Source organism: Dermacentor silvarum, chromosome 1 (assembly GCF_013339745.2).
Source record: "Dermacentor silvarum isolate Dsil-2018 chromosome 1, BIME_Dsil_1.4, whole genome shotgun sequence".
Classification (NCBI taxonomy): Eukaryota; Metazoa; Arthropoda; class Arachnida; order Ixodida; family Ixodidae; genus Dermacentor; species Dermacentor silvarum.
The window spans coordinates 105794839-105822194 of record NC_051154.1 but is presented as its reverse complement, the minus strand read 5'-3'; the positions used below and the strand labels follow the sequence as shown (position 1 = coordinate 105822194).

Below are 27356 nucleotides of genomic sequence, written 5' to 3'. Positions count from 1 at the left end.
CGGGGCTTCTTTCACACATGGAAAAACACTTTTATGTAGCACGTATTGAGCAACAGAAAGCTGTATCGGGAGTTTTTCATGTTGCTCTACAATTTTCTCACACTTTTAATTGAATTATAATAATTGAGAAGTTGAATAATTAATTCGGCAGAATTCAAAGATTATCTCTTTAACTCATTAACTTTTTTCATCTAATTATTATATTTGAGAACTTGATCAATTAAGACTGTAATTAGGCGGAATGCAAAAAAATAATCTGAGTATCTCCAAGCGCCGGCAAACAGCATATACCTTGGTTCTGTCCAGCTACATGGCATTTGCATATTTTAAAATCTTGCTGCATGATAGTTGGGACACCCTGTATAACTAAAAAGCACGCATATGTTACCATAAATATTTGTCGTATTACAGCTCTCACAAAAAGTAGTACACTTGTTACTATTACAGCTGCCTTCTATTGGCCAACATAGGTACTTCAGTTCTTTTTGTGAGAGTATTGTACAGTCGATGCCGGTTGCAACAAACCGTAATAATCCGAGAGAGGTCTGTTATACAGTATAGACCACTTATAACGTAACCGCTTATAGTGCAGGACCGGATATAGTGCGGTCTTTTCAGACTCCCGTTAATTTTCTCATAGCACTCCATGTATACACGTATCGCTTATAGTGCAGTTGCGGGAAATGAAATACCGGTTACAGTGCGGCTGCCTGGGAGTACGGAAGTCAGCGGGGACGGCGAACGCTCCCCTCAAACGGGCGCCCCAAGCAGTGTTTGAGGAAGAAAGAGAGACGAAGTGGAGGAGAAGGGCACGTGGTGCGAACGAACAGCCAGTGAGGCTGAAACCAGAACCTTGAGTGCGAGAAAATATCACGGCGCGCATAGCGAGCGAGGGCCACGAAACTGCCTACGCCGGCCCACGCTCGCTTCACGATAACATCAGTAAACGAAACTTCAGGGAGGGAATGGGCGGCGCCGGGCACGGCACGGTGAAGGGCGCACGCAGAGACCGTGGAATGTGAGGGAGGAGGGCCGCAGGGAAGCGGATTTCGTCCTAGAGCACTGCACGGGCCGATTTTTGCGGACCCGGGCCCGGCCCAGGCCCGTTTTTACATTGGGCGGCCCGCCCAAGCCCGATCAAAACTTTTATGGCGAGACCCGGGCCCGGCCCGGGCCCGGAAATAATCTACGTTACCCGCCCGGCCCGGCCCGCCACCCCTTTACCTTAAGCCCGAGCCCGGCCCGAGCCCGAATCGAAACCGGCCCGAACCCGGCCCGAGACCGAAAAATACATGTTTTTCAGAGTTGAGAAGCCCGAGAATAACTCGCAGACAGCCCGAGCCCGGCCCGGGCCCGGGTCAAAAAGCACACACCGTGCCCGAGCCCGGCCCGAGCCCGTGAAAAAACTCCTCTACCTTGCCCGGCCCGTGCTTTCGGGTAAGCCCGAGCCCGTGCAGTGCTCTAATTTCGCCTCGGCAACTCCGCCGCTTCGGTGGCTCCCCTCGCCCTCCCTCGTAGCTCCCTCACTTTCGACTGTCACCGTACACGCCCGCAGGTGCCGCCGCTCCAGCCGGCCCGGCGCCAGCTCCCCAAAGTTTCATTTTCTGCCGTTATGGGGAAGCGGGCGTTTGCCGGCCTGGGACAGCGCCGCTGCTTCTCTCTGCGCCGTAGCCGCAGCGTGCAAGGTCAACACGCGACTAAAGAGTAGAGGAAGCATAAAGGAGAAAGAAGGGTTCACTGCCATTTTCTACGCGTGGCTACGGTAGCGTGGCTGAGACGTCGGCACGTACACGCTTGTTCCAGTGCAATGCAGAATCAGCAACCTTGCCAATTGAGAGAGGGTGAAATTTCCGCTGTGTTTTTATTTATTTCTTTTCTTTTTTTTTTTGTTCGCGCGCGACATTGAGGGGTCTCTCCTAAGCTTTTACTCTATGGCGGTGTTGGAGCAATGCCGGTCGGAGGCGCTGCCGCGTGATTTGGTTCGAATGAATGAGATTCGACTGTAAATTGAATGCAAACGTTCTAGCTGCATTCCTCGACTGTCGCATACGCGTAGCGGCTCGGTGTACATGTTTTGCATGTGTGCGGGCCTTGAAAATTGTTGCTTTGGTTATAGTGCGGTACCGCTTATAGTGCGGATATTTGCGACTCCGACGACTTACGTTATAAGCGGTCTACACTGTATGTGAAGTCTGTTTTATCCAAAATAGGTCCGCAGTCTGTCTTGAAAAGATGAAACTTAGATATACCGCTGCCTTAGATTGATTACTGGAACCTGGAGACGATTGCAGAAAAATAGAAAGTTAAACAAATAAATTATTTAAACGGTAATTATACAAACGCACTAGCGGCATGGCGCTGTCTATCACTTTCTGGTCGCTGGCTGCCAATAAATGCAGCTTCCCCGCGCTTTCCCTGCACAGTGTCAAGATTGTTTTGTTGAAGGAAAAATACGGTTTAGGACGATATTTCTGCTATTGAAACCACCCCTCATCGTGCCGGCCTGGCAGCCTGAGCACATAGTCACTATATCAACAATAGCGTGAACATCGACTATGTTTTTTATTTTTTATTTTATTTTTATTTTATAAACTGATGTCTTAATTTCATCTTTCGTGACCATTGTCAAACCTGTAGCACAAGCGAGAGCTGCAATACGAGGTAAGTTCAACTCTGAATCCACATCAGGCCAACACGCTGCACTACATGTGAGAAAGACAGCTCCACTGCCGCACTTCATAGCCTGGGCGCTCTGAATACCTGCCACCTGTCTTCTTTATTGTACACTACGTAAACTATTGTACACCCTACACTACAGCTTCGAAGTGATGCAGGTTAGGCCTAACAACATCCTTGGAACCGAGTCGATGGTTGTGGATGGCGGTTAGGCACTTGTGTGGTTGTCCCAAAATCTCTTCATTAGCCAGCGGGGTGGGGTGTCTCAAGGCACGTCGTTGTGGGAAGCTTGCCACTAGTGTGTTCATTCCTTAAGAAAAATTGTATTTTCGCGCTTTTCGCAAGTGGCCTGAAGAATTTGCGTACAGTGCACGGCAGCACGCATGCATCACCACAGCAAAGTATAGTCTAAATCTGCAGCAACTAAATATTTTCGTATGCCCGGCCCATTAGATTCAATGCATTTCATATCTTTCAACAGCAAAATGTCGGTGAACTGCAATCCTACATCAGTAAAGTTTGCCAAAACGTTACCCCGCATATTACCTACTCGCACAAGGCTAAGATGCCAAAAAGTGCTTAATTTCCTTAGCCTTGCATTAAATTGCATAAAATACCACCACATTCAGCTTGTTTAGGCACTGCATTTTTGTTTCCAAAAACAAACAAACAAACACCGGAAGCGATCGCGTGTGCCTGATAGACACCATGGCCGCCATCTCGTTTGTTGATTGCCCGTTTCAAATGACATGCCGGCATGTCTCTACCCACATGTGACGGTGGTTTTGCATACCTAGCGCTGTGAAAAATCTGCGGCTCGGTCAGAAAAGTGCAGCAAGAACAAAGAAATCCAGTGCATAATCTGCGGCTCGGTGAGAAAAGTGTAGCAAAAACAAAGAAATTCACATGGTAAGGGTTGCACTTTCTAAACACTGACAACAGGAAGGCACACGGATAAACAAACGTTTGCTTATCTGTGTGCCTTCCTGTCGTCCGTGTTTAGAAAGCGCAGCCCTTACCAGTATGCAATTCCAACTCTCCCAAGAAACGGCCCTCTAGAAGAAATTCACGTCCTGCTGACGTTGACATTTTTATGGCGCTTGAGATGGTGGCCGCTGCGTGGGCTGCCACATATCCAGCCGTGATTGAGCGATTGTCCAAGAAGTACGAGAATACGTGTCTTTTGCTGCAAGAACGCTGGTTTCTGTACCACTAAACGGGCATCATGTGCGGATTCAGCGTCTCCGGACATAGATTTGCGCGAAAGGACCTCATTCTTGCTCGATTGCTTTTAGGGATACGATAACTTTTGCACTCAGTGCAGGACGCGTCGTCGTTTTATGGGCGACAGTGTGCTCTGGAGGAACGCTGTTTCTTCACGTCCGGTGCCGATTTCCGCAAAATCTTGCGCTGAAAGTGACCAACTCGATGGGGGCAAAATGCGAAAACACCCGTGTACTTATATTTAGGTGCACGTTAAAGAACCCCAGGTGGTCCAAATTTTCCGGAGTCCCCCACTACGGCGTGCCTCATAATCACATCATGGTTTTGGCACGTAAATCCCCATAATTAAAGCGATCAACTGATGTCATTTCATGGCAGTGCTGCCATTGCTAACCGATGGATGGGGCGCACTTTGTGCTGTCGGCAGCACAGTTCTATAGCCTTGAGCAAGGCTTGGCAAAGTAGGCTAACGAAATTTTGACTGTAAAGTTTCGTTTTGCAACGCATTCCCTATCTATGCTGCCTCATTTCACAACAATGAAATTCTCACGAAAGCGAATTTTAGCACTCTCTCTGCTGATTTCGTTATTGTGGGGTTCAACTACATTGTAGTATATGCCTCATCATGACAACATCCGTGCAAAATTTTGTCATTGTCGCCGATAGTCCGTTAAATTTTAGTCTTTTGAAAGGGTAATTTGTTGCGTGCAGATCCATTGTAATGGACGTAGACTGTTGAAAATGTGCACATGCGGTCCACACTTTTTTTTATATGGTGCGTAATGCCACTTGTTCCACGATATTTCCAAGTAACAAGGGCAATGCACCGGTGGTCATTGGACCAGATAAGGACAGGCAATGGGCCGCATGCACCCTATGGGTTGTATCTTGCTCAGGGGCCATATATTGTAAAGTTAAAAGTTCATTTTCCATTCTTTTTGCCTTTTGTCATTGGCTAGGACGTGGCTCAAACTACAATGAGCCATTGTTACTGGGATTGGCCACTTAGCACATTGTGTGATAAAAAGAATGGAAAATGAAATGGAACGTTACAAAATATGAGCCCAGGTCTATTCTGGGTGGTGCTTTGCTATATAAACAAAAATCAAATGCCATTGTTTTTTGCCTGAATGTGAAAAGTTTGGCTAAAAATAAGTACAGTTGTGATTGAGGGCAAAGTAACACTGGAAGACTATTGCAAGTTCCATTTTATTTGCTGAATGCACTATGTTGACAGTTCTCATTTGTTTAGCTTCCCTTGAATTACCAGTTCAATTTAGTCTTTGAGCGTGACTGTGCTTCCTACAAAATCATGGTTATGCATTTATGTCAGAATTAATGACCTCAGGACTTCCCACGTGTTCATTGTTGTTGAGGCTATCATAGCTTCCTCTTAAGTCAAGAACTTTTGGCTCCTTGTCCATGTATGGGAGGTGTGTTAAAACAGCAAAGGCCATTTCACCAGCTAACAAATCAAGCATGTGTTTACAGCACTTGTATAAGCCTCTGGCATCATAATGCATCACTTAGCCAGCTGGGGGCTGAGTAGTGCTTTGTAATGAGTACGGTACTAAGTTTGTGCAGTACAAATAAACAGGACATAAAGAGCACAAAATGATGTAGACAGGGGCTGTATTCCTACTGCATTATTTAAAAAATTCCAAACCAACTTAAATACATGCAGGCATGTTATCAGGAGTATAAAAAATGACCCTTCAGAAGCTGCATTTCTTTATCTGTGATGTTTACTTTAGGGGCGCCACATGCAGATATCACCAGCTTTCCTAATCTGCGCTGCTTCTATTATCCCTCTTTTTGTTTTTCCATGGTTATTCGACCACATTATAGCAGAATTCAGTGCACCACATGCGTCATACAATCAGTGTATCGATCAATGTACTTCTTCGTAGAAGAATCCAGCTTTTTCTTGGCTAGCAAAGGGCAAATTTGTGATAACATACATAGGGCAGAAAAAGTTACGCTGATGTCATACCTGTTTACCCATCTTTTTAAGATTGTGCGAAACCCTATGGCGGTATGGGAATAACCTGAGGTTTTCATTTGTCCTTTCCCAATTGCTGACCTGGGTCTTGAAGTCCTGCAAGACCGACTTGCAGCACCTGTCTACATCGTTTTGTGTCTCTTCGTGCCCTGCTTATTTGCACTGCACAAACTTACTACTAGAAATAATTGTACAAACTAACGTGCGAGTGAATTCTTTTGGAGTGCCTTGTAAAGCTGCAATTATCATAGCTACATTTTAAGCTAGTTTATTGGCTTAGGAGGGGTACACACGAGTAGACTGAAAAGCCAGTTTCTTTTGTTGTGCACTGTAAAAGTGATGTTGCAGTTACTCAACGCTATAATTTTTTTTTCTACTTGAGTCACTCATTTGTAGGCAGGGTAAGCAAGGCTAAATTATTGAACTGCATAAGAAGTTGGCCTAATACAGTCCATGCCCATTACAATGGATCCACGTACAACATACAGTACTTCCAGATATAACAGGCCATTCTTCTCCCTTAGTGTTGTCTGCCTGTATTAATATCGATGCAACCAATTCCACTCTTAAGGTGGCGGTCCCACTCCGGCAGCACGCGCTTGGCATTTTAGTCATTGTTTGTGGACGCACTGTGCTTCCTGCACTCATTGGACATATGTGAACTTTACTGCGTTAGAAAGCTTACTTTCTACGCTTTCCAATGATACCTAGTATTATCATCTAGCCTGAAGCGTTACCTAACGGCAGTCAAAACAGTGGGAGCAAAAAACGGCGTTTTTGCTGTACTAGCCTCCGTTGTACTGCCATTCCGACTGAACTGTTCAACATAACAAAATGAAATTTGCTGTGTATTTAATTGAAATGTTATACAAGGCTTCTATGAAGAGAAATTGCGTGTCAAGCAATTAGAAATTTATGTAGGCGCCAATAAAAATGGGCAAAACTACAAAAGTTTATGAATTAATATCTTTTTTCCTTTTAAACTCAGGACAACATTATTTAGTGGTTTTCTAGGCTACAGTGTACTTATCATCTATGCAAAGTTGTTTTGTGTTCTAATGAACAGTTCGTGAGGTGTTATTACTTACACTTGGCAATTTATGACTATACTTTGTCACGAATTACCGGCAATGGGACAAAACTATTCGAGCTGCAACTCTGAAATTTTCAATAATCAAGCAGCAAGCCCTTATCTCAATCGGCTGTTGAGATAAGGGCTTGCTTTTTCAATATGTCCATATGGACATATTGCAAAATGTCCATATGGACATTTTTTCTCTAAGAAAAGAGAAAAACCAGCAAATTCTGTAGGATTGCTGCAGTACTGAGTAATGCTGCATCCCAAGAAGATGGCGAAATAGGATTCAGCGGAATCCGCCACCTCTAGCAGCAAGAAAGCTAGAAAAAAAAATACGGTCCTTGTCAGGACCAACCTTATTGATGCCTTAGTGGAGCCTTTGCACTGAATGCGTTCTTCCATTCCCGTCACTCTCTGTGTTTTGTTTTATTTCTTTATTATTTTACATGTCTGCTACGTGGACAGCTGAAGATAATGCACGCATTGCGCCTACGACACAACGGGAAATATTGTGCGGCACTGAAAGTACAAGCATGCATCGAGTTCTGCACCAGAACTACATACTTAGCTTCTGCACATCACGTTGCGCATCTTTGTCAATGCCACCCTGTGCGGAAGAAATTCCAAAGTAGTACAAAAAAATTCAGAGCCCTTTCACTACAGTGAAGATGGAAGCCCGCGAAGCTGTGAAAATGGTGGGTCTGCTGTAGTGAATGTTGCTATAGTGAATTTATACGTTATCATTATTGACAATATTGAGCGTCCTCGGCATGTTCGTCAAAAAGCAAGAAAACCAGCATCTTGTTTTCGCCCGGCGTGATGGTCAAGTAGTGCATTTGCTGCGCCAAGTCCGCCCACGATGCGCTCCACATCGCGGGCCCGATCTTCTGCTGAGGCGTTGGCGCGATGCCGACGAGATCTCTCCCGTTCCTGCTCTCGGAGGCTCATACCCCCATATCCAATGCGGGTATGAGCCATACGTGATTTCTTTCTTACCTTCCTTCTTTCTCTCTTTCCTTGCCAATTTTGGTATATACCAAGTGAACGAGACGCCACAAAATAGTTGCCTACTTCCGGTGTACACGGACGCGGAACCTAGCATGTAACAGCTTCGCTGTAACACAGTAGCTTCTATGTTTATTCTCGGTGGACCTCTTACAAAAGCTGGGCCAGTATTTTGTAGCGATGCCTTTCCGGTAATAATGCCTTTTCGCGCTTATCGCGCTTTGTCAGTGGTCAGTGCGACGGTCCGCTCGCGTTATCAACGGGATCAGCCGGCCGTGAGCGGTGGATGGTAAGACTGGTATAGAATAAGTCATAAGGCATCGCTACAAACTACCGGCTCTGAGCTAGTGTTCGGATGTCAGTTCCCCATGCGCGCGATCGCGAAATACGCAGTAGCTGTCGGAGAGCAACGCCGCCTCCCCTCTCCATCCCCGCACGGCCTTTCGCGCAACGGAAGACTGCTTCCTTTTAGCTTCCCTCTTTTGTGGGCGCCAGATTGAGCCGTGATCGTCGGCTCCCCTCGCGCGCTTTCACTCGCACATATGGCGCGCGGCGACGATGTTATCGCACTGAACATCACGACGACGGCGGCGGCGGCGGCGGCAGAAATGCGCTTGGAGTGACCATATGCTATCGCAATAAAAACTGCCTCCCATAGTGTTTCACTGAAGGTCAGCAGTGCCTTCGTGTGTGTATGTGTGCCCTTCAAGTATGTATGTTGCGTTGCTTGACATTACCTTCATCTCTCTGCCTTCTCGATTGCTTGAGGCCACTCTGGCGTCAGGACTGCAGGAAGTGTTCGAACACACACACACACACTATATATATATATATATTATTGGAAATTCCCCAAAGAACGGTTTGAACTTCAATCAGAAAGTCGGTAAGTCACGGTAATGGTGTCATTGGCTGGCGATCACAAAAGGCTAAGGCTATCTCGAAAGGTGCAGGCTTGGGGGTGTTAGATACGGACCCTTTCCCGGAATCACCCAAGTTTCCCCACCACCTTAAAAAGGTCGTTACAGTCCAATTATGGTGCACTGAGGCGCGTCAACCAAGCTACCGGACCCGTCAGACAGGTTGGCGACTCCTACCTCACGCACTGCACGTGCGAGCTATTGTCTCTCCTCCTGCTTGACTCTTCCCAAAAGTGGAATGGGAGGCTGGCACGGTTCCAGGAAGGGAGCCTTGGTCGAGTGAAAAGCGGTTTTGCAGCTCTGGAGGGCCGTTCCGAGAACATCCCGTCTCCTTCAGCCGAGCGCTTCCAGGCGAGGAGGCAAAGCCGGAGGTAAATCAGCCATCGGACAATGAAGCCCTCGGAGCGTCCCCATTGGCCGAATATGACGACACTTGCACGGGCCAATACCAGGGGAGGAAAATGACGACACCTGAGCTGGCTCGACGATTGGCCAAAAATGACGAGACCCCGAGAGACCGAAGGGGTTAAAAAGAGCGACAAATCAAGGAGAAGAAGAGAGCTCTTCTTGCCATGGGCCGCAGCGTCCGATATACTGCCGGCCGTCGATCACTGTTTGATTGTTCATTACTTTGTATTTTAATCACTGTACATAATGTAAATAAATCCCTCCTGTTTCTCCCAAGTCCGCCTCAACGTCCCCCAACTCCCGCAACCAACGCCTACCAGATCTAATAACTGGTGTCAGCGATAAGGATGAACCTTCGACCGAAGCAGAGATCCAATAGGGGATAGTGGAGGAGAGAGAGGACTCCCCGGGAGCCGGTGCTCTTCCAGTTATCTCAATTGGCGGCGCAACTGGCAGTTTCCGTAAGACCGCGAGAAATGCACGCGACAAAAGAAGGGTGCTGCCAAACCTGAATGCAGAGGCGACCGTTCCCCTACTTGTGGCCACGACTGCAAGACATCATTAGAGAGAAAAACGGTTGGGGGGTTATGTGGATGGGCTGGAGGTGATAGTTGGGACAGGATCATGCAACTACTTTGTCTTACGGCCCAGGTGCCGCGCCCACGTTCCGATGGCATTCTGCTCTTCGGACTAAGTGCTGTCTCTTGTTTTACGCGAATTACTGACAAAAGTTGGTGCACGTACCAAGGTTTTCAGCCGCCTGGCAAAGCGAACGCCTGAAAAAACAAGGTTTTCCGAAGTGTTTCAAATGATATTGAACAGAACAATAAATATGCACCTCGGTGAACGAGAAAAATGATTGAACGTAACTGGAGCCTCAAATTTCAAAACAATTACCTGTGGTTGGAAACATATTTATTCCCACTTGAATGGGTCCTGAAGTCACAGGCAGTTTCGTACATGTAGCGCAACTGCAGACACGGACAGAATAAAAGAACACGAGTGCTGTCAGTACCGTCACGAACTGTTGCAGCCAGCTTGTATTTCGGTTGCTGGAGATTGACATATACAACAACATGAGATATATACAATGAACAAAAAGTTCGAGGCATATAAAAAAAAAACGTATGTGTTAGCGATCCTTCCGTGGTACTTGCTGATTGTGAGGTGCAATTTCTGGACACAATTGGATGGCCACTGAGCATGATGAGGTGTTTTTTGTTCATTGCATATGTGTCGTCTTTCACCCAATAAAATTCAGTTGTGAGTATGTGCGCGTCCTGTCCACTTATATTTATGTTGCCCCTGTTTTTATAGCGCAGTATCCCTCTTTTACAAGACGAACATCCACCAACTAACCCACTAATCCGCTCTACTGTATCGCACATGGTGAAGATTTGAACTATTCCACGACAGGCGGAGCTATCATCAGTCGGCGTTCCTGGAAGTGGTCTCCTGATATACTGAGCTCATATCAACGCTCCATAGCTTCGGCAATTGCAGGAACCGGTACTCCGGCACCATAACATGACCGACGCCCTAGGAATAGGTTCGCCAGCCCATTCCATTCCCCCATTCATGCTCATGCAATTTGCAAACAACGTGGAAAAAAATAAGACATTTGTTTTGGGATACATGAGGCTAATAGTGCTTTAGTTGGCTACACTCAAAGCCTATCCGTCGCTTATGTATGTAAAAAACAACCTTTTTGGCGCTCTACAAGGCGTGCAATAGGGGTTCTATGTATTGTTAGCGAGCTTGTTGGGGGGCTTCTGAACGTCGGGAAATAGGCATCAAGTCAAGCGGCACGTGTGGTCGAAACAAAACTGGTCTCAGCCGTGCCCGTGGACAGGGGGTAGCTTACGAAAGCACTGCTACTTCTTCGAACAGTAGGGCCTCGACACCCGGTTTTCCACGCGACCTAACAGTGCCGGTGCGCGGTGCCGGTGACAAACTTTCTCGGGGAAATTACTCCACAAACAGTTTTTTTTCTTTTTACTTAGTCGTTTGTTGTAAATATTTCGTTGTTACTCTATACTAACCTTTACCCCTACTCTTTTACCGCCACCTCTCCTCCACTGCTGACCGCTGTTCAGGCGTCAGCAGACTACGCTAGACAATTACTGCGGTCCGTAGCAATTTCCTTCCCTTTATTTATCCTTATAGGCACAAAGCAACAGTGACTATTTCAAGCCTAGAGCCTTCGTTTAGCGGGTCCGTACTTTGAAAAATGCTAAAAAGAATACACCTGGAAGAGAAAGAAAAAAAAAACTACTTGACGATCAACGACACTCAAGGTTCTGCAGTGAGCACTGGTCTGCAGGCAATCTGCCGGGACGGCTTTCGAAGCAGCGGCCCGCACTCACCTGACGGCCATGTCAAAAGCGGCAGTGGCGAACCACTAATTGCCACCATTGACGATTTTACAAAGTTTGACCGAGCTATTGTTGAAAGTATCAGTGGGAAGAAAGCCACCACACGCAGCAACAAAACAACAATGGTGCGAGGCACAACTCGTGAAAAGAAGAGGGAGGGGGACTTTTCCTCAACTCGGCGGATCACCTGTCGCCGCCTCACAAGAGGGCCATCCCGGGGCATGCTGCGGCGGGCGAAGAGCAGATTTTTTTTTTTCGCTTTTTCCAAACATGACTGAGTGGCGTTGCCTGGTGGGAGAATCTGAACTACACGCAAGATGGCGACAGTGATACCTCCACCTTAAAGGACCCGTCAGTAACGGACGATCAGCTACAATGGACAAAAGTTCGTGCAAAATTGTCTTGATGGTGCATGTACAACATACTTTGCTGTAGTGATGCGTGCGTGCGGCAGTCCACTCCACGCAACTATATACGGTCACTTGCGGAATGTGCAAAAATGCATTTTTTCTTAGGGAACGGAAATACTACCGGCAAGCTTTCCGCAGCTACAGGAAGCTTGCCAAAGGTACTGCATGATTTCCCACCGGCTAATAGAGAGTTTTCGGGACGACCACGCAAGGCGCTCACCGCCATCTACAGCTGTCGGCTCACTGCTGAGTAAGTGCCAAGGATGTCGCTAGGCCTAACCCACTTTGCTTTGAAGCTGCAGCTTTCAGCGCTTCAAAAATAACTGCCGACGATCGCAAAATGCATCACATTGAGTACGCTTTATTTGCCATTTGCATCAACTCACACGAGAAAGAAAACAGGCTGCTGTTCGCAGCGTTTAGGCTTTGAAGCACGTGATGCGGTCAAGCGGTCTCGCAAGCAGTGCAGCTGCGGCAGGATCTGTGCTTGGAGTTGAACTTGCTTCCTAGCACAGCTCATGTTCGTGCCACAGGTTTGACAGTGGTCGTCGCTTATCATGAAAGGTAAAATTAAGACATCAGTTTATGCTACCAACCGTTGCTTTCTATGAAAAGCAAATTGTAGCGGATGCTTGTGTCATCGGTGGTGGTAACACACTTGGTCCAGGCGGCTGGCACAGCAGGCAGCTGGCCGCAACAGCAGAAATAATACATGTTTGCAGTCACCTGTGGGTGCAATAATCAAACACTAGATTGTGGTATATGCAAAGTTACACTGTTTCAGAACATACCGCAGCCGTAATTTTGGATAGAACAGGCTTCATAACAAATCTTTCTTGCTGAATTATTGTGGTCTGTTGTAATGAGTGTCGACTGTAATTTGTGACTGCCAGGTTAGACCCGCAAAAATAGTATGTGAGGCTGTCATATTTTGGCTTATGTCAAGATATTATAGTATTAGCTCTAAGTGGGACAACTTTTACAATCGGTGGAAAGACGAATTCAGAAATCCTGATTTGTTTTGAAGTTTTGTTCTCTATTGTTCTTTCTTTTGACTTTGCTGCAGCAGCCACCTGTGGGAGGACCACTACGGCTGTCAAGCGTGTCGTCTCAAGATTCTGGCTTCACTTCACAGGATACCCTGTTTTTAAGGCCTCCATCCCCTCGAGGGACCAATATAGCTGCCCAGGTATGCAGAAAAATGTTCTCAACTTAAACCTTTTATTAATAAAATTACATTATATATCACCATCTTTCATGCATTTTGACAAGTTATAAATTTGAGCACAAATGTAAATATGAGACTTTTGATGCCTCGGAAATTTAAAAAGATACATTTTTGTAATTATAATCTGAACTAAATAATGCAGTCATGGCTGTTTGCTTAAAATGTCTAAAATAGGCAACTTTGCTGTGCAAATGATCACAGTGATGCATGTTCATGCGGTACTGCCTGTGCATGTAATGGGGCCCTTATGGGCGGACATCATGTTAATGTATGGTCTATTTTATGCTAAGGCTTTCCAACAAGGTCGTGATACACTGCCCATTGGGGCCAAATGTGTGTGCACTGGTGCGAAGTCAAATCTGCGTGGATACATATTGTAATAGTTGATTGGGCAGTTGAACTCCTAATAAAGAGTGTGGACTGCCTTGTATAGAATGCAGCAGTGCGACAGCTGCATAATTATGAATTGTCAAAGTTTAGTTTTTCTGTGGTATGTGCATTCGGACAAGCTCAACTGATTGTGTCAGTGCTCTTGGTTGCAGTACAACTGTCCTTTGCTAGACTAACAGGAGCAGTTCGGTAAGGATACAGCACTGCAGTTCAATGCCGTTTTTCAGTCTGATTTGTTGTACTACAGTAGACTTCTGTTAATTTGATTCCAGTTGATTCAATTTTTTGGTTACCGCACTTTCCCGAATCTAATGTGCACCTTTTTTCTAAATAAATATGTGTGAGAATTGCCTACACGTTACAATGAGATACGAAACCAAAACTGCATTCGCGGCATTGAAAACAGCCTACCATCAGAGCTGTCAAACATAGCATCATTGCCATCACAAAATGGTGAAAGAGCATGTTTTTGCAAAGGTTGCTATTGGTTTATATTGTGCTCAACTACATTCTAGAGCGGTATTCTGGGTCATCGAAGATACATCACTTTAGCGAGATTTTGTGCGACTCTGCACCAAATGCATTGGAGTAATCAGCCACCAGCGTTTCTGGTGCTGTGCCAAGCTCCCTGTCTGCGCACAGTGCCATGAATGCTGTTAGCCGCATACTTCGACAAGTCCGATGCAGAGTCTCGTAAAAGTGATAGCAGTATCTAAAGTGATTGCTCCAGAATACCGCTCCTGTGTGCTTGGTATCTGTGGCCAATGACTTGCAAATGGTGACGACAATGTGCTGCTTTCATCATGAAAGCTCGCTAAGCAAAAAAAAAATCCTGTGTGTTAAGGTAAGTTCTGCACGTCTTGTTTTTTCTGATCGCGATTGTGGGGGGCATGCTACATTTTTCTTTGATGAATTGGTGGCATGTTATGTGGGTGTTACAAGGCGCACTTTCAGTCATGATTGGCTCCTTTGCTTAAAGGGCCCCTCACCAGCCAGGTCCGGCCATTTTGAGCTGACAAGCGCAGGGCATACAGTGCACGCTAGTGATCGTGTCTGCTAAGTATTACATCGCTACACGCCGCGGAAAGAGCTGAAATTTCAAACCGAACACCGTTTGCCCTTCTCCACGTGGGCACCGCGCTCACAGCCAGAGAGTGACATATACAGGGTGTCTCAGCGAACACTTTAAAAAATTCTTAAAGGTTGCTTGTGGCAGATAACACAATTCTAGTTCATGAGCTGGTCTACTCAAAGAGGCGGACATTACTTGCACAAGAAATTGAAATGCATAATCGAATAATTAACAAAAAATCACTAATTAGGTTTTTGATAATTACCTGATGGCCCATATTGCAATTTACAAATTATAGCCGTGGAGTTCGCGAGACGGATCCACTTGGAACGAATTCTCGGGATGACACCAGTTTTGAGATAATAATTCCCGAACTTTGCATAGAAATGCATTGGCGTTCCAGTTAGTTGCTTAGCAAAACGTCGCTTTATGCATTGAACCACAAAATTAATTGGAACGCCAATGCAGCAGGTTTTGAAGTGAAAACAGCAGCTCACAATTACCATTTTTACCCTATTCTACTAATGCATGCCTTTTTTCCTAGTGGTTCGTAAGTTTTTTGTGCGCTACAATCACATACGAAACCGAAATTGCTTTCACGGAGTTATCAACAGCCTGCCATTAGAGCTAGCGTAATTGCCATTTCATCACAACATAGTGACTGAAAAGTTATTGCACAGTATGGCGATGATCATGCACTGCTTTCAGGATTTTTATGAAAGCTCATTCAAAAGATACATTTTCTTACATGTTAAGGCAGCAGCAACAGAGTCATGTTGCATGTTTTCTGCACTCCAGAGGCTTGCGTGCGTCACAGGACAAACTAGCGAAATGATTAGACTAGAGGTAGGCCGCCATCCCATTCACAATGGTTATGGAGTCGTTCAAGAAATGTGGAATATCAAACACCGTGAATGCAGAGCACAACGTGTATACAGCGATAAAAGGCTGTTTGAAATTCACAACAATGGACATTGAGTGTATGCAGACTTCCATTCTCTGAAGGTAAACTCTACAGTTTTCATCTGATTTGCGATTGCCAGAATTGGAGGCATGCTAATTTTTTTTTTTTTTTGTATTATAAAATCTGGTGCACGATAGATTTGGGTGCGAATTGTTTTGTCCTATGAACCCATAAAAACTAGGTGTTTATTTGATTTTTATGTCTCGTTTTTATGTCTCCTCTTGTAATTTGGCCCACCTGGATAATTCGATCCATTTTGTTGGTCTCGTTAAGATCAAATTAACAGAAGTTGACTTAATATTTATTGCCGCCATAGTTTTATTAGCCTGTAATTGAAACAGTTAAGCACTCTGCGGCAAATTTCCAAGATTAGAGATTGCTTGTATACCTGCCTAAGATGAACTATCACCATTGTATCAAATTTACCCAAATTTTTTTTTCACTCAATTTGTAAAGCTTTTTCGTCTGAATAAAACGGCACCATTATTTCAATTCAATGGGGTTCCTTTATTTCACAAATTGCGTAAAAAAGATAGCTCAGAGATGGTTTCCACCGCATGGCCACAGTGTCTTGCAAAAAAGTGTTTTTCAGGGCTCGATAAACTATGAAAGAAGAGAATACAAAGAAAAAATAACCTAAACGGTACAAAAACACGTACATGAATATTAGTTACTTTTTCACAGCTCCTAACACAGTTAGTAAGCCATCTTGGTAAGGTCGACTTTGAAACAAGGCACAGCACAGAGGCCAACTCCGCATTGTTGGCACCACTACTGTGTTTCCTTCCTTCTGTGCATAGTCTTTGCTGCCAGACTGGTAACACACTATGCACCTCTAGAGAGCTGTCGTCTGACGAGCAGGCGTTGAAGAACTTCCTTTTAAGCGCTTTCATTGCATCGTTTCGAGGAGGCAGCCATGTTTCATGCAGCGGTATCAGAGGCAGCAATACAATGAAAGCCGAGACACAAATGGCACAACGTGGACAAGTGTGGCCATCTAGTGTCAAGAAATGCAACTATGACGACTATAGTCGTCATTGGTTCCCTGTGTGACAAATTTTTGTTGATGACGAGTGTTGTCGTCATCGGTCATTTTGGTACAAAATCTCATGACGACTATATTCGTCAACGGCAGGGAAAGGGTTACTGCGCTTTACTGTAAAGGGAAAGTGTTGAATGATGAATTTGTCCTCACTGTGACTTTTGTCATGGGGAGCTGCAGGTGTCAGGAGGGGACACAGGAGCATCATCACTGCCAGGATGTGCTTCAAGCAGCCCTTCGTCACCATTTCCTACTACACCCTCGGTGACTTCCACCTGGCCTAATTTGCAAGACAGCCTGCAATTTGAGCGGGCCATGAATTCAGTGCTGCGGTGCCAAAGACCACACACTATCTCTTCTGGTGAGGACTGGTTGCTTGCTTGCTCTGAAGTGCAGTGTGGCAAACTTAAAATTTTGTTAGGAGTACGCGAACGTTCATAATTTTGAATACAAATAGAAATTTAATTTAAACATTTGTACTTAACTTGAAAATCATGTATTCGATATTTAAATCTTTGGCATGATGCAAACATATTTGGAACTAAAAATTCATGAGTGCATTTGTTAGCTCTAGCCATTGTTTTGCACTAGCAAAGCTAATCGACATAGCAGTATGGCAGTTTGGACATATAGTTCATTCTTTATTGCTGGCTGAGTGGCAACAGGTGCAGTTTTTGTGTTTGTTTCTGTAAATACTACGACTGTGTGCCTGATTCTGTAGAACTTCGCACACTCATACAATGGCATGTGGCACAACTAGGATTGAGCTACCTACCTGTAGGCTACTTCACAAGAGGCTTCGCAAAAATCTACTACAGTCAAGCCTCATTGCTCGAATCCCACCACCCGCCTTGGTGGTTCAGTCAGCTAAGGCGATGCACTGCTGAGCACGAGATCGCGGGATCGAATCCCGGCCGCGGCGGCCGCATTTCGATGGGGGTGAAATGCAAAAACGGCTGTGTGCTTGCGTTGTAATGCACGTTAAAGAACCCCAGGTGGTCAAAGTTAATCCGGAGCCCTCCACTACGGCGTGCCTCATAATCAGAACTGGTTTTGACACGTAAAACCCCTGAAAGAAGAAGAAGAATCCCACCGTAACGTAATTGATGGGGCTCTGGGGTTCTCCCCATAAAATTTTGAGAGGTGGACATTTTAGGACCAGAGGTGGGGGGGCACCGGCACATACTGAATAATGACAACACAGCAGACGTTCGAGCGCAATCGCACAACACAACAATGCAAGGGGCTTATATGTGCAAATGCAGCTTACGGGTGCGATTCTGGATACTTGCTGAAAGCTCAAGGTCCCCTTACATGATTGGTTGAGAGTGCCGGAAGAGAAAAAAAAAAGGCAAAAAAAAAAAGACCGGGAGGGGACTTTCTCTCGCCTTTATTTTTGCGATAGCAATTATATGGACACTCCAGGTGCATTTCTGCCATCGTCGTCGTCGCCGAGAGGTTCCGTATAAAATCCACGGCCGACAAAATCGTCACCGTGCGCCGTATGCTCTATGTGCGAGTGAAAGCGCGCAAGGGTGAACCGGGTATCGCGGCTCAATCATCGCGCGCACGCAAGGGTGGGAAGCAGTAAGGAAGCGTGCCGTCTTCCAGTAGTGCGCAACTTTCCAGAGGCAGGTTAGGGATTCTCCATGCTGCCCGAGCAACCGTGCGCACACACCGGGCCGCAACGCTCCGGGGGGGAGGGTAGGGAGGCCAGGTACTTCACAGCGCGCTCTCGCCTGGGCATCCGTATCTTGCCTTGAAAGCTATCTGCGGCGGGGGCAGTGTCCGTCCTCGCTGCACTGTGTTTTGGCGGCTTAATTTGCGTTGATGCAAGCGCCGGCACGAAGCTCAATTCGCTCGCTGCTGCTGCTGCGCTAACTCACTCCAGCGTTTTGACAGCCGGGTTCCTGCGGTCATCGAGTGAGGTGCGTTAATGTTTGTTTGCGCATGCGTGACACCGTGCTTGTTAAATTTAGTTCATATGCCTATGTTTACAAGTTTATACAGCCGATAAAACTACTATCCTTACTTTGTATAGCTGTCCACTAGTTGGCTATCGCAATCGATGCTTCGCCTTTCGGGCAAAACTGCAACTTTTCTTGTTTATTAGTATTATTTTTTTAAATTCTATTGCAGAGGCAATGACGTATCGGGTTTTGCTGTTCTTTCCGCGCACGCCTCTTCTTTCTTTTGCCCTTCTTTCCGCGGCCGTACCAGCTACGCGCGCGGAGGAATGCGACTTCCTTGCTCTCGGGGATGCCACACGGTTGCACTGTTCGAGGTCTAGTACTGCGATCTAGAGGTCTAGTACCGCAATCGTTCGCATTTACCGCCAGATTCCCGGCCTTTGTTTCTTGGTCGTGAGCGTGTGCGGCTACTTCCCGCCGGCGTCCATGTTTGCCCTTAACAGCGCCCTTGTGAAAGCCGGCCCCTCGCGCTCGTAGCTTCCACTGCATAGGCACAGAAAGTTGTCCCCGAGTACAGCAAACTTGAAGCCCGAGAGGTGGGCAGTCGGCGGGAGTGGTGGGGAGAACCCTGGGGCTCGTAGGAAAACTGCACTGTTGTGAAATTTTCTTGACATGAAATGTACAAATTGCCGTGAAACATCCGATTTAGTCGCACAGAAATGTTTTCATTCCAAAAGTCTCATTTTGACGGGCTTGTGTTTGCTGGCAAGTGGTGATGTGACATGGCTTTCGCGTCTTTTGTATGACTAATGTATAATGACAACCAAAATTTTGCATGCCTTGCCATGTACTGCTTGATTTTTCAGACATGATCCACCTGCATAATGCTGTTAACATGGAAGCTGTGAACAAAGTTGCCAACTCTCGATGAAGTGGCGCTGGTTGGGCCTAGTGACCTAAGCATAAGACTGTGATGGAAATTTGCTGATGTCTGACATAGTTGCAGGTGACAAACCGTTGCAGGAAGCTTGTCGTCAATATGTTTGTACCAATAGACTTTATTGGTGATTGAGTGTGCGATCTTTCGAACAGGTTAGACTGACAGCCATAGTAGTGTAGTTGAGGTCCCTGTCCAGTCCCCTGCAGGCGACTGTACTTGGCATGAAAACTTGAAATGGCATGATCTGGACATGGGCATGCATGTTTTGGCCAGTGGCTTGGATAAACGGCAGCTGGCAATCCAATGTGCCGATTCCATGTGATCACACCAATTGCAAGGATGCATATTAGTGACAGTGCAAAGCACATGTAAGCTATTGTTGTTCCCATGCCACGTATTGTGGCATGGCAAGCTGCTGATAGGCCATCAAAATTTTTAAGAGATCTTTTGCTGGCCTATCGCAGGCATTACACTTGGGTTTCTTTCACATGGACCTGATGTTAATTTTTCTTTTTGATGATATCGTCATGTATGTTCATAATTAATATCAGATATAACGAAGGTATTTTTGTGGCAGATGCAGCTTTGGTATAACAAAGTTTGACTGTATGTGTCTCCATGGTGTGCATTTCTGAGTGAGGTTATTCAGTGAAATCTTGTTACTATGAACCTCATATTGAGAAATATTTGAGATAACGAAAATTTATGAAATCCCCAGTTACAAGCTTATTTTAATGTAAAAATATTTCTATGAATTTAAAAACACCGAATATTTCAAAATAATGACCAAAATTTTATGCTGTCTCTGTTTTAGTAACTCCTTCAAAGTAATGAATTTCAACCTGTATTATTGCGCATATTACGCACAGAGTTTAAAAAAATTTGTGGATGCTTCGGGGTTTCGGCAACATCGGGCGAAGATGTGCAGTGACGCATCTTGTGCAAATGATATAAGTGTTTGCTGTGCACTTTACTGGCAGCCACCGGCATTAATGGTGAGCTTAGGTGTAGTGGATGTGTCGGCCCAGGGCGCTTTATCTGCACTCTGAAGAAATGCACCGCTGCATGGTGCATGTGTGACAGTTAATGCACCTTCAAAAATCACTGCGTCATTACCGCCCCTGCCCTGCAGCGTCACGTTTCATTCTGCCCAGAAGGTACATACACGGACTGGTGGCACGTAATCTCACTGCCGGTGACTAATCTCGGTGCCGGTGAGTACAGTGTGCAGGCATACGGCTGGGCATACTCGCATAGTGTTAGCAGATCTGAGGTCTCTGCAAGCTGTGTGCGCACCAGGCAAAGTTGACTTCACATAAGCGCAAGTTCTCACTCCTATCCCTTGGAATCCTTTTCATAGGCATAAGTAAATTTTTGGATGTACTGCTTTCAAATGTAGGTGATCCCTCTGGTTGAATTCAGTTTTTAATGCCGCTTTACTTATTTTTGATACAGTATTTAGAATTTATTATTTTCGGCAGCCCTGTGACATTCGATATATCAAGATTTCACTGTATAGTGACTTGCATTCTGCTATTTCCCAGCACAAGAGCACAGGAAACATCTCCACCTTTGTCTTCCTTTTGTGCTCTCTTTGTCCTCCCTTTGTCCTGCCTTTTGTGTGCGTGCATGTGTGTGTGTGTGTGTCAGCAGCAAGCCAATTTCTATAACACTCTCTCAATGGAGTTTGTGTGGTTTTGCTTTGCTATGTTGTGCTTGGTGTCATATCAAGGACAGATAAAATTGTTATGATGCTGCTGTGCCTATGCTTGTGTGAAACATAGGTAGGTGCTGTATTCTGAGTTGATCACATTTGGGAGCATTGCTTCCACCGTACACTGATTGGCTTAGCCAGTGGACAGGCAGAATGCCCATCGCTGCAGCTAGGTGTCATGCCGTGTGCTATGTCACGCAAAAGCGAAAGTATTCCTATGACACACCTAGAACATATAGCCTCAGTATTATCCATTTAGGTGTTCATTCATTCACAAAACTTTGTTAGATCTTTTATGAAGCCTGATCTTTTCAGACCAAGGCGGGCTGCGTCCACGTCGGCACCGTCAGGCAGAGCTTTATGGCGCCATCATGTACCCTCTGGACAGCCCGTAGTTGATCTTGATATGAAGAGCTTGATATCATCTTGTGTCAGTAAAGCTATTTTTCTTTGGGGTCAGTGAGAGTCGCGGGACAGCCCACCAGCATGTGTCTGATTTCAATGATGTCATCGCACACGTTACATTCTTTCCTAATTTCTCTTTCGGGGTGAATTTTATTTACGAAATACGGAGTAGGGAACGTCCTGGTTTGCAGTAAACGTAGCGCAACTGCCTGAGCCCTGTTAAACTTTACGTGTGGCAGTGGGAATTGCTTACGCTCTAAGTAGTTGTATTTAGTGATGTCATTGTAAGTTAGTAAATGATCTTTATGATCCCCAGAATGGTAGTGGGCATCGGTTCGGTTCTCACCGGCACGGCAAGCAAATCCTCGTGCCAGGTCATTCGTCACCTCGTTGAGGGTTGAGCTGAGTCTCGTCCACTTGTTCCATATGTGTAGGAAACCATCAGATTTCAGTTTTGATAGTTTGGACCTTGTCGATAATTTTAGCCGCAGTCCTAGCAACATAGCCTTTGTCAAAGCTCTTAATTGCTGCTTTGGAATCGCTATAAGTGAAAGACCATTTACGGTTCCTGATGGCTAGAGCAATCACGGCTTGCTCTGCCACCGTGGAATCCTTAGTGAAGATGGTGACGGTGTCCCATACCTCGCCCTGGCTGTCGATCCACCATAATACCTGCAATATAAGCCTGTAATATAGATATTGTGCTACCTTGGCCTTTATTTTCATTTTAGTGCCATACTAGACTATCATAAATTATGATTACGTAGTGAGTTTGTTGAGCACTGCATATTTCATGTCATTTCTTCTCTTTTCTTTAGCATATGAGCGATCGGGCCACCAGGCAAGGCCTCTGCTAACAGCGGAGACGTTTCAACCCCTTGAAGGTGACTTACTGAGCAGCTCCAATCACAGTGGCAGTGCTGACACACTGACTTCAACATCAGGGGACAGCTCAGATGGCCTGGATTTGGCAGCTCAGTCTGCACTTGCTGGTGGTGCAAGGCCGAAGTCTCCCCAAACACCCACCAGAGGTCCTCGGCCACCAGTACCAATCAGGCATGTCTATCCTGCCATTCACTCTAGAAAAGGGCCCTACTGTCCATTGGACCTGACTGGTGGTTTTATCACCATGCAGGACCACATCAAGCACCAGTACAGCACCATCTTTGCCCGAGAAGCCAGCTGTATTCAGGCAAGCAGCCTCAGCTGGGGCTGTAGCTACATCATCAGATGCACAACTACTAAATCAAGGTAGGTTAATTAAGTGATACCTTAGGTGAGGGGGCCCCTCACAAAAGCACCTTTATAGCAGTTATAAATGTATAAATGCTCTTGTTTGCCTACTGAAGAGTGCCACAATTCCCCACTTCTTCGAAGTTGCTTTAGTCTATGATAATTAGCACTTTGCTTCTCTCAACGTTGTGAAACTACTGATTGATGAGGTGGGTTTAGTTTAATAGAGTCACTGTAACCTTTGGAGCAGTTTTGTTCAACCATGCATGATTCAGAATAAAACTGTTTCAGTTATCAAATGATTAGTACAATATGAAGAATAAGAAGCCAACCATTATAGGAGGCATGGTTTCATCTTCAGTAGAATGAAACCATGCCTCCTTTTCAGTAGACAGTGCAAATCTCATGGTGTCACATGAAATACAGTCATACCTGGAAACATCACCCGACATTGAACTTATTGTTTGCACCAGTCATTTCTCATGCAAATATTGTTGGTGAGCAGTGAAGATCACTGACCACTCGTGTGGAGGACAAAATTCACTACTTAGCCATCTGTCATGTCAGCACCAACACCACACTCAGCGTGCACCATTCGGGCTCGTGGTCTCACTGATAGGCTCTCAAAAGTGTCAGCAGCCAGTCGGAACAGAAAATTGGACTAATTATACAATCGTCCACTAACAGAACTAAAAGCTTTAGGTCAGTGCTCTGAAAGAACATCCGCGATGAAGTGCCTTACTCTCGCTACTAAGGTTACTGCGGTCTACGTGCCTTTACGATAGACTTTAAGAACGCCGCCCCCTACCGCTCTATAGTGTACGCGGTTTGTTTGTGCTCGTCTCTCTTTCTCTCTCTTCCCCTCTCTCTCTTCCCCTCTCTCTCTTCCCCCTACTCCTTCCCCCCGTGCAGGGTAGCCAACCGGAACTACCGTCATGGGTCTTTAGGCCTAAAAATTACCAAAAAAAATCGAGCTTTGTAAAATTGCATTTTCGGATTCTGCATCTATTATTCTGTTGATCTACCAAGTTTCTTATCTCATATGTCGATATTTAAACCATAATATATTAGTTGTAATACCACAGTGTGGGAGATTAGTTTGTTTTCTTCATTTTCGCAAAATACTAATTTTGTGCACCCAGCAATACATTTACTGTGATACATCAGTAGCTATCATAGATAGAATAATAATTATTTTTGCAGCATGAAGCTAGATGTTTGGAGCACACAACATAGGAAGCACTTTTCAAGTTTCTTTGTTTTAAGTTTTTAAAATTGGTCTTTTGTGTGACCAAATGCATGACCATGTTCAAAACAGTGGAGTTCCGTGTACTATAAAGTAAGAAATATTGACCAAATCATAAAAGTGCTTCCTATGTTGTGAGTCTTGTGCTTTCTGCTATTGATCCATATGTCATTTGTATATTTTCGTGTGGCTGTTATTTGTCTATTGTAGTAAGAACAAAAGACATTGTTTTCGTAATTATGTAATGTAATAAGGAACATACAGACAAAATAACTGCATTTTTGGAATCGGCAGAAGAAACTAAACAAGCATGCCAACATTTATCAAGCTTGGGTCAAAAATAGGTAAGGATAGCTCTAATCATCGTATCCCCCCTAACCTCCCTGCCTTTCTATGCATCCTTTCTTTCTCTCTCTCTCTGTGAGCTGGATGTGGGCGAGCGTGCCTCGATGATGACAGAAGGAATGTGAATTGTTTCAGTGTTATTAGGCTGTGTTATTATCATGAAATATTTTATTTTGATATTGAGAATAGCTGTATTATTATAAACAAAGGAAATTGTAGCCTATCATTGGCGAGCAGGGATGGTGATGATGCATGTGAACACATGCTGCCATGTGATGGTGAGCTGCTGGGTGTGATCTTTGTTGGAGCTTTGCTCTCATTGCGATCTTTGCTGCATGCACAAGTGCTGTCTACCAAGACCTGTGAAGTACAGTTGAACCTCATTATAACAGTAGCGCACCCAGGATCTCTGCCAGGGGGGGTTGACAGTTTGCCAATACTATCTAAACAGCACTAATTTCAATTTCTTCACGGGAAATTGTCAAAAAATTCGCTTTTTGCGAGTGTGCAGACGATTGCGCGTCTTACATCTTAGTTGTAGTACTCAAATGCGCAAGGAAAGAAAAGGGGTTAAACAAAGGGGGGGGGGGGTTAAGTTGGCCTCAGGGGGGGGGGGGTTACAGCCCCCGAAACCTTCCCCCCCCCCCCTCCCGTCGGTGCGCCACTGCATTATAATGAACCTGCATCTGGCACAAAAATACCTTCATTGTATTTGATACAGTCAAGCCTCGATATAACGAAGTTGTACTTGTGGCAAAAACTTAGTTAAACCGGAAATTTTGTTAATTCGAGGTGTTAAAGTTCCAGCAGTAAAAACAACTTCATAAATTCCCAGATAGTACCTTGTTAGTAAGCACTCATAAATAAATCTCAAGGTCAGGTCATAGTAGCGCGGTTGGGAGTGCCAGTGCGTGCGATGCAGATCATGCCGAGAACAATGTGTTGACATGGCTCACAGCATCCGAGATTTGCGTTGTTTTGTATCATGCAGCGCCAAAAATCTTGGATGCCATGGCTGACACGCTTATTGCCCACAGCCAGCACGCACAACTTTACTTGCTCTCGCTTTCGCAATGTTGTCGTGCAGCGTCATCGCAAGCAGCGCATAATTTCATCTTCGCACTGCCTGCTTACAAACGACAATTGTGCATAGCTGTGTCTGCTGCGCTTGGCCTCCAAGATATCGGTGGCGTGTTGTGCAGCAGCGTGTTGTGCAGCGTAGTCTAGTGCAGCCGCGGCGGGGTGCCACGATGAGCCCTTTTGCCACCGCAACACAACTTTCAGACGGGGCTTTGCCCTCTTGGCTTCTCTACTGTGTAGCTTCCAGCACGCCAGTGTAGACAGAGAGAGAAAGCTGAGTATTGGTGCGATAACTTCACTTATTTTGAAGGATTCGAAAAATTTTTGTGGCATGAAATTCGCGAGACAAAATCCTGTAATAGTGAGGCCATTTCATGATTAGTTGGAGTTCCAAGGCCCCTTTAACCCATCGGGAATCAATGCCATAAATATGTAGCGCCACGAACAAGTTCCAAATGGTTGATGCCGTATATTTATTGCGCCGTCTGTATAAAACACGGAAATTTCTCAACTCTTTGTTGCCAAGCAAGTGCTGCCACCCTGTGTGGACACAAGTAAAATTTTTTTTGCTCTGTAGTCTCTTGATTTTCATTCCCCAGCTTCATTATGCTGGCGTTTCAGCAACTGTTTGCACATTCACGCATGCGAAGGCATGCGGCGGTTAGTTTTAGTTTTGTCTCGCGGGCTGTTTCCGTAAAAACTGATGTCTATCTGGTTTCTAGTCTCTCAAAGGGTCACTGCTAGATGCTCGGTCGTCTCTTGCTTACAGAGGTGCGATTACATCTGTTCACAGGCAGGTGCTGGTACAGTTAAACCTGCTTATAACGAACCTTCATATAACAAATTCCTGGATATAACGAAGTTTTTGTATTCCCCGCCGTGACTCCATAGAAGCACATGTATTTGAAACCTCTACGTAACGAAGTGACAACGGGAGACCCCCTCGATATAACGAATTTTTTCCGCCGACAACCTAGAGATTTCGCCCCAAATTTTGTCATTTTTGCGCGAGCAGCAACCGGAAGCACCTGCTTCGCCGCGACGGAATGCGAAGCGGCGGCGGCGCGCTTGGCGAGCTCGAATTCAGCGCTAGAGTGAGCCCACGTGTGCGTGCGTGCTGCGTGCGAGCGTGCGCGAGGCGGACCTGCATCCCTCGACCCGGCAATCTTGCCGCCACGGGCGTGACCTTTCCTCTTCCCTTCATTCAAACCTGAACCCGCCGCTTGCTGCAGCTGACCCAGCCCGCCAAGCCGGCACTCTCCTTTTCCTGTTGATGTTGCCGAAGGAAAAAAAAAAATTTTATTTTTTTTTCAACGCACTGGCTGCGTCACTCGACGGTTACTGCGCAAGTCTCTGCGCTTCACTTCACTAACTTGACACTGTGCTACGACGCCATCGTGTCGCTCGCTCTATGTTTCCGACGCCTCGCGCTTGTGCGAAACGACACGCGTCCACGCATCCAGTACCACCTGGTGTCACATTCGAAGGATGAATGCTTCGACGAAGAAACGCGAGATATTGACCTTGTCTGCAGTTCCCTTTGAAGATAAGCCCGCGCGGGCGCACACTTTTTCCACATCGCAGATCGCTTTCAAGATACGGCGGCCGCCGCTAACCTCCCTTTCTCGCCTCCCCCGCCGTACATAGCGCGGAAGCGCGCTTCCGCCCCCCTCCCCCCCTTCTCCCTCGCGC

General features: G+C 45.8%; 1 protein-coding gene across 2 annotated transcripts in view; it reads left to right on the top strand.

Annotated features, from left to right (window-relative positions):
- Positions 1–27356, top strand: part of LOC119434215 (protein MTSS 1) — a 92887-nt gene that overhangs the window by 46940 nt on the left and 18591 nt on the right. The window contains exons 10-13 of one of the 2 annotated variants that reach the window (XM_037701493.2): positions 13165–13284; positions 16972–17152; positions 22579–22816; positions 22896–23011. In XM_037701493.2, the coding sequence (XP_037557421.1) occupies positions 13165–13284; positions 16972–17152; positions 22579–22816; positions 22896–23011 (655 nt within the window). Of the gene's footprint in view, positions 1–13161; positions 13285–16971; positions 17153–22578; positions 22817–22895; positions 23012–27356 lie in introns of both variants that reach the window. The other variant, XM_037701492.2, reaches the window with a different exon arrangement.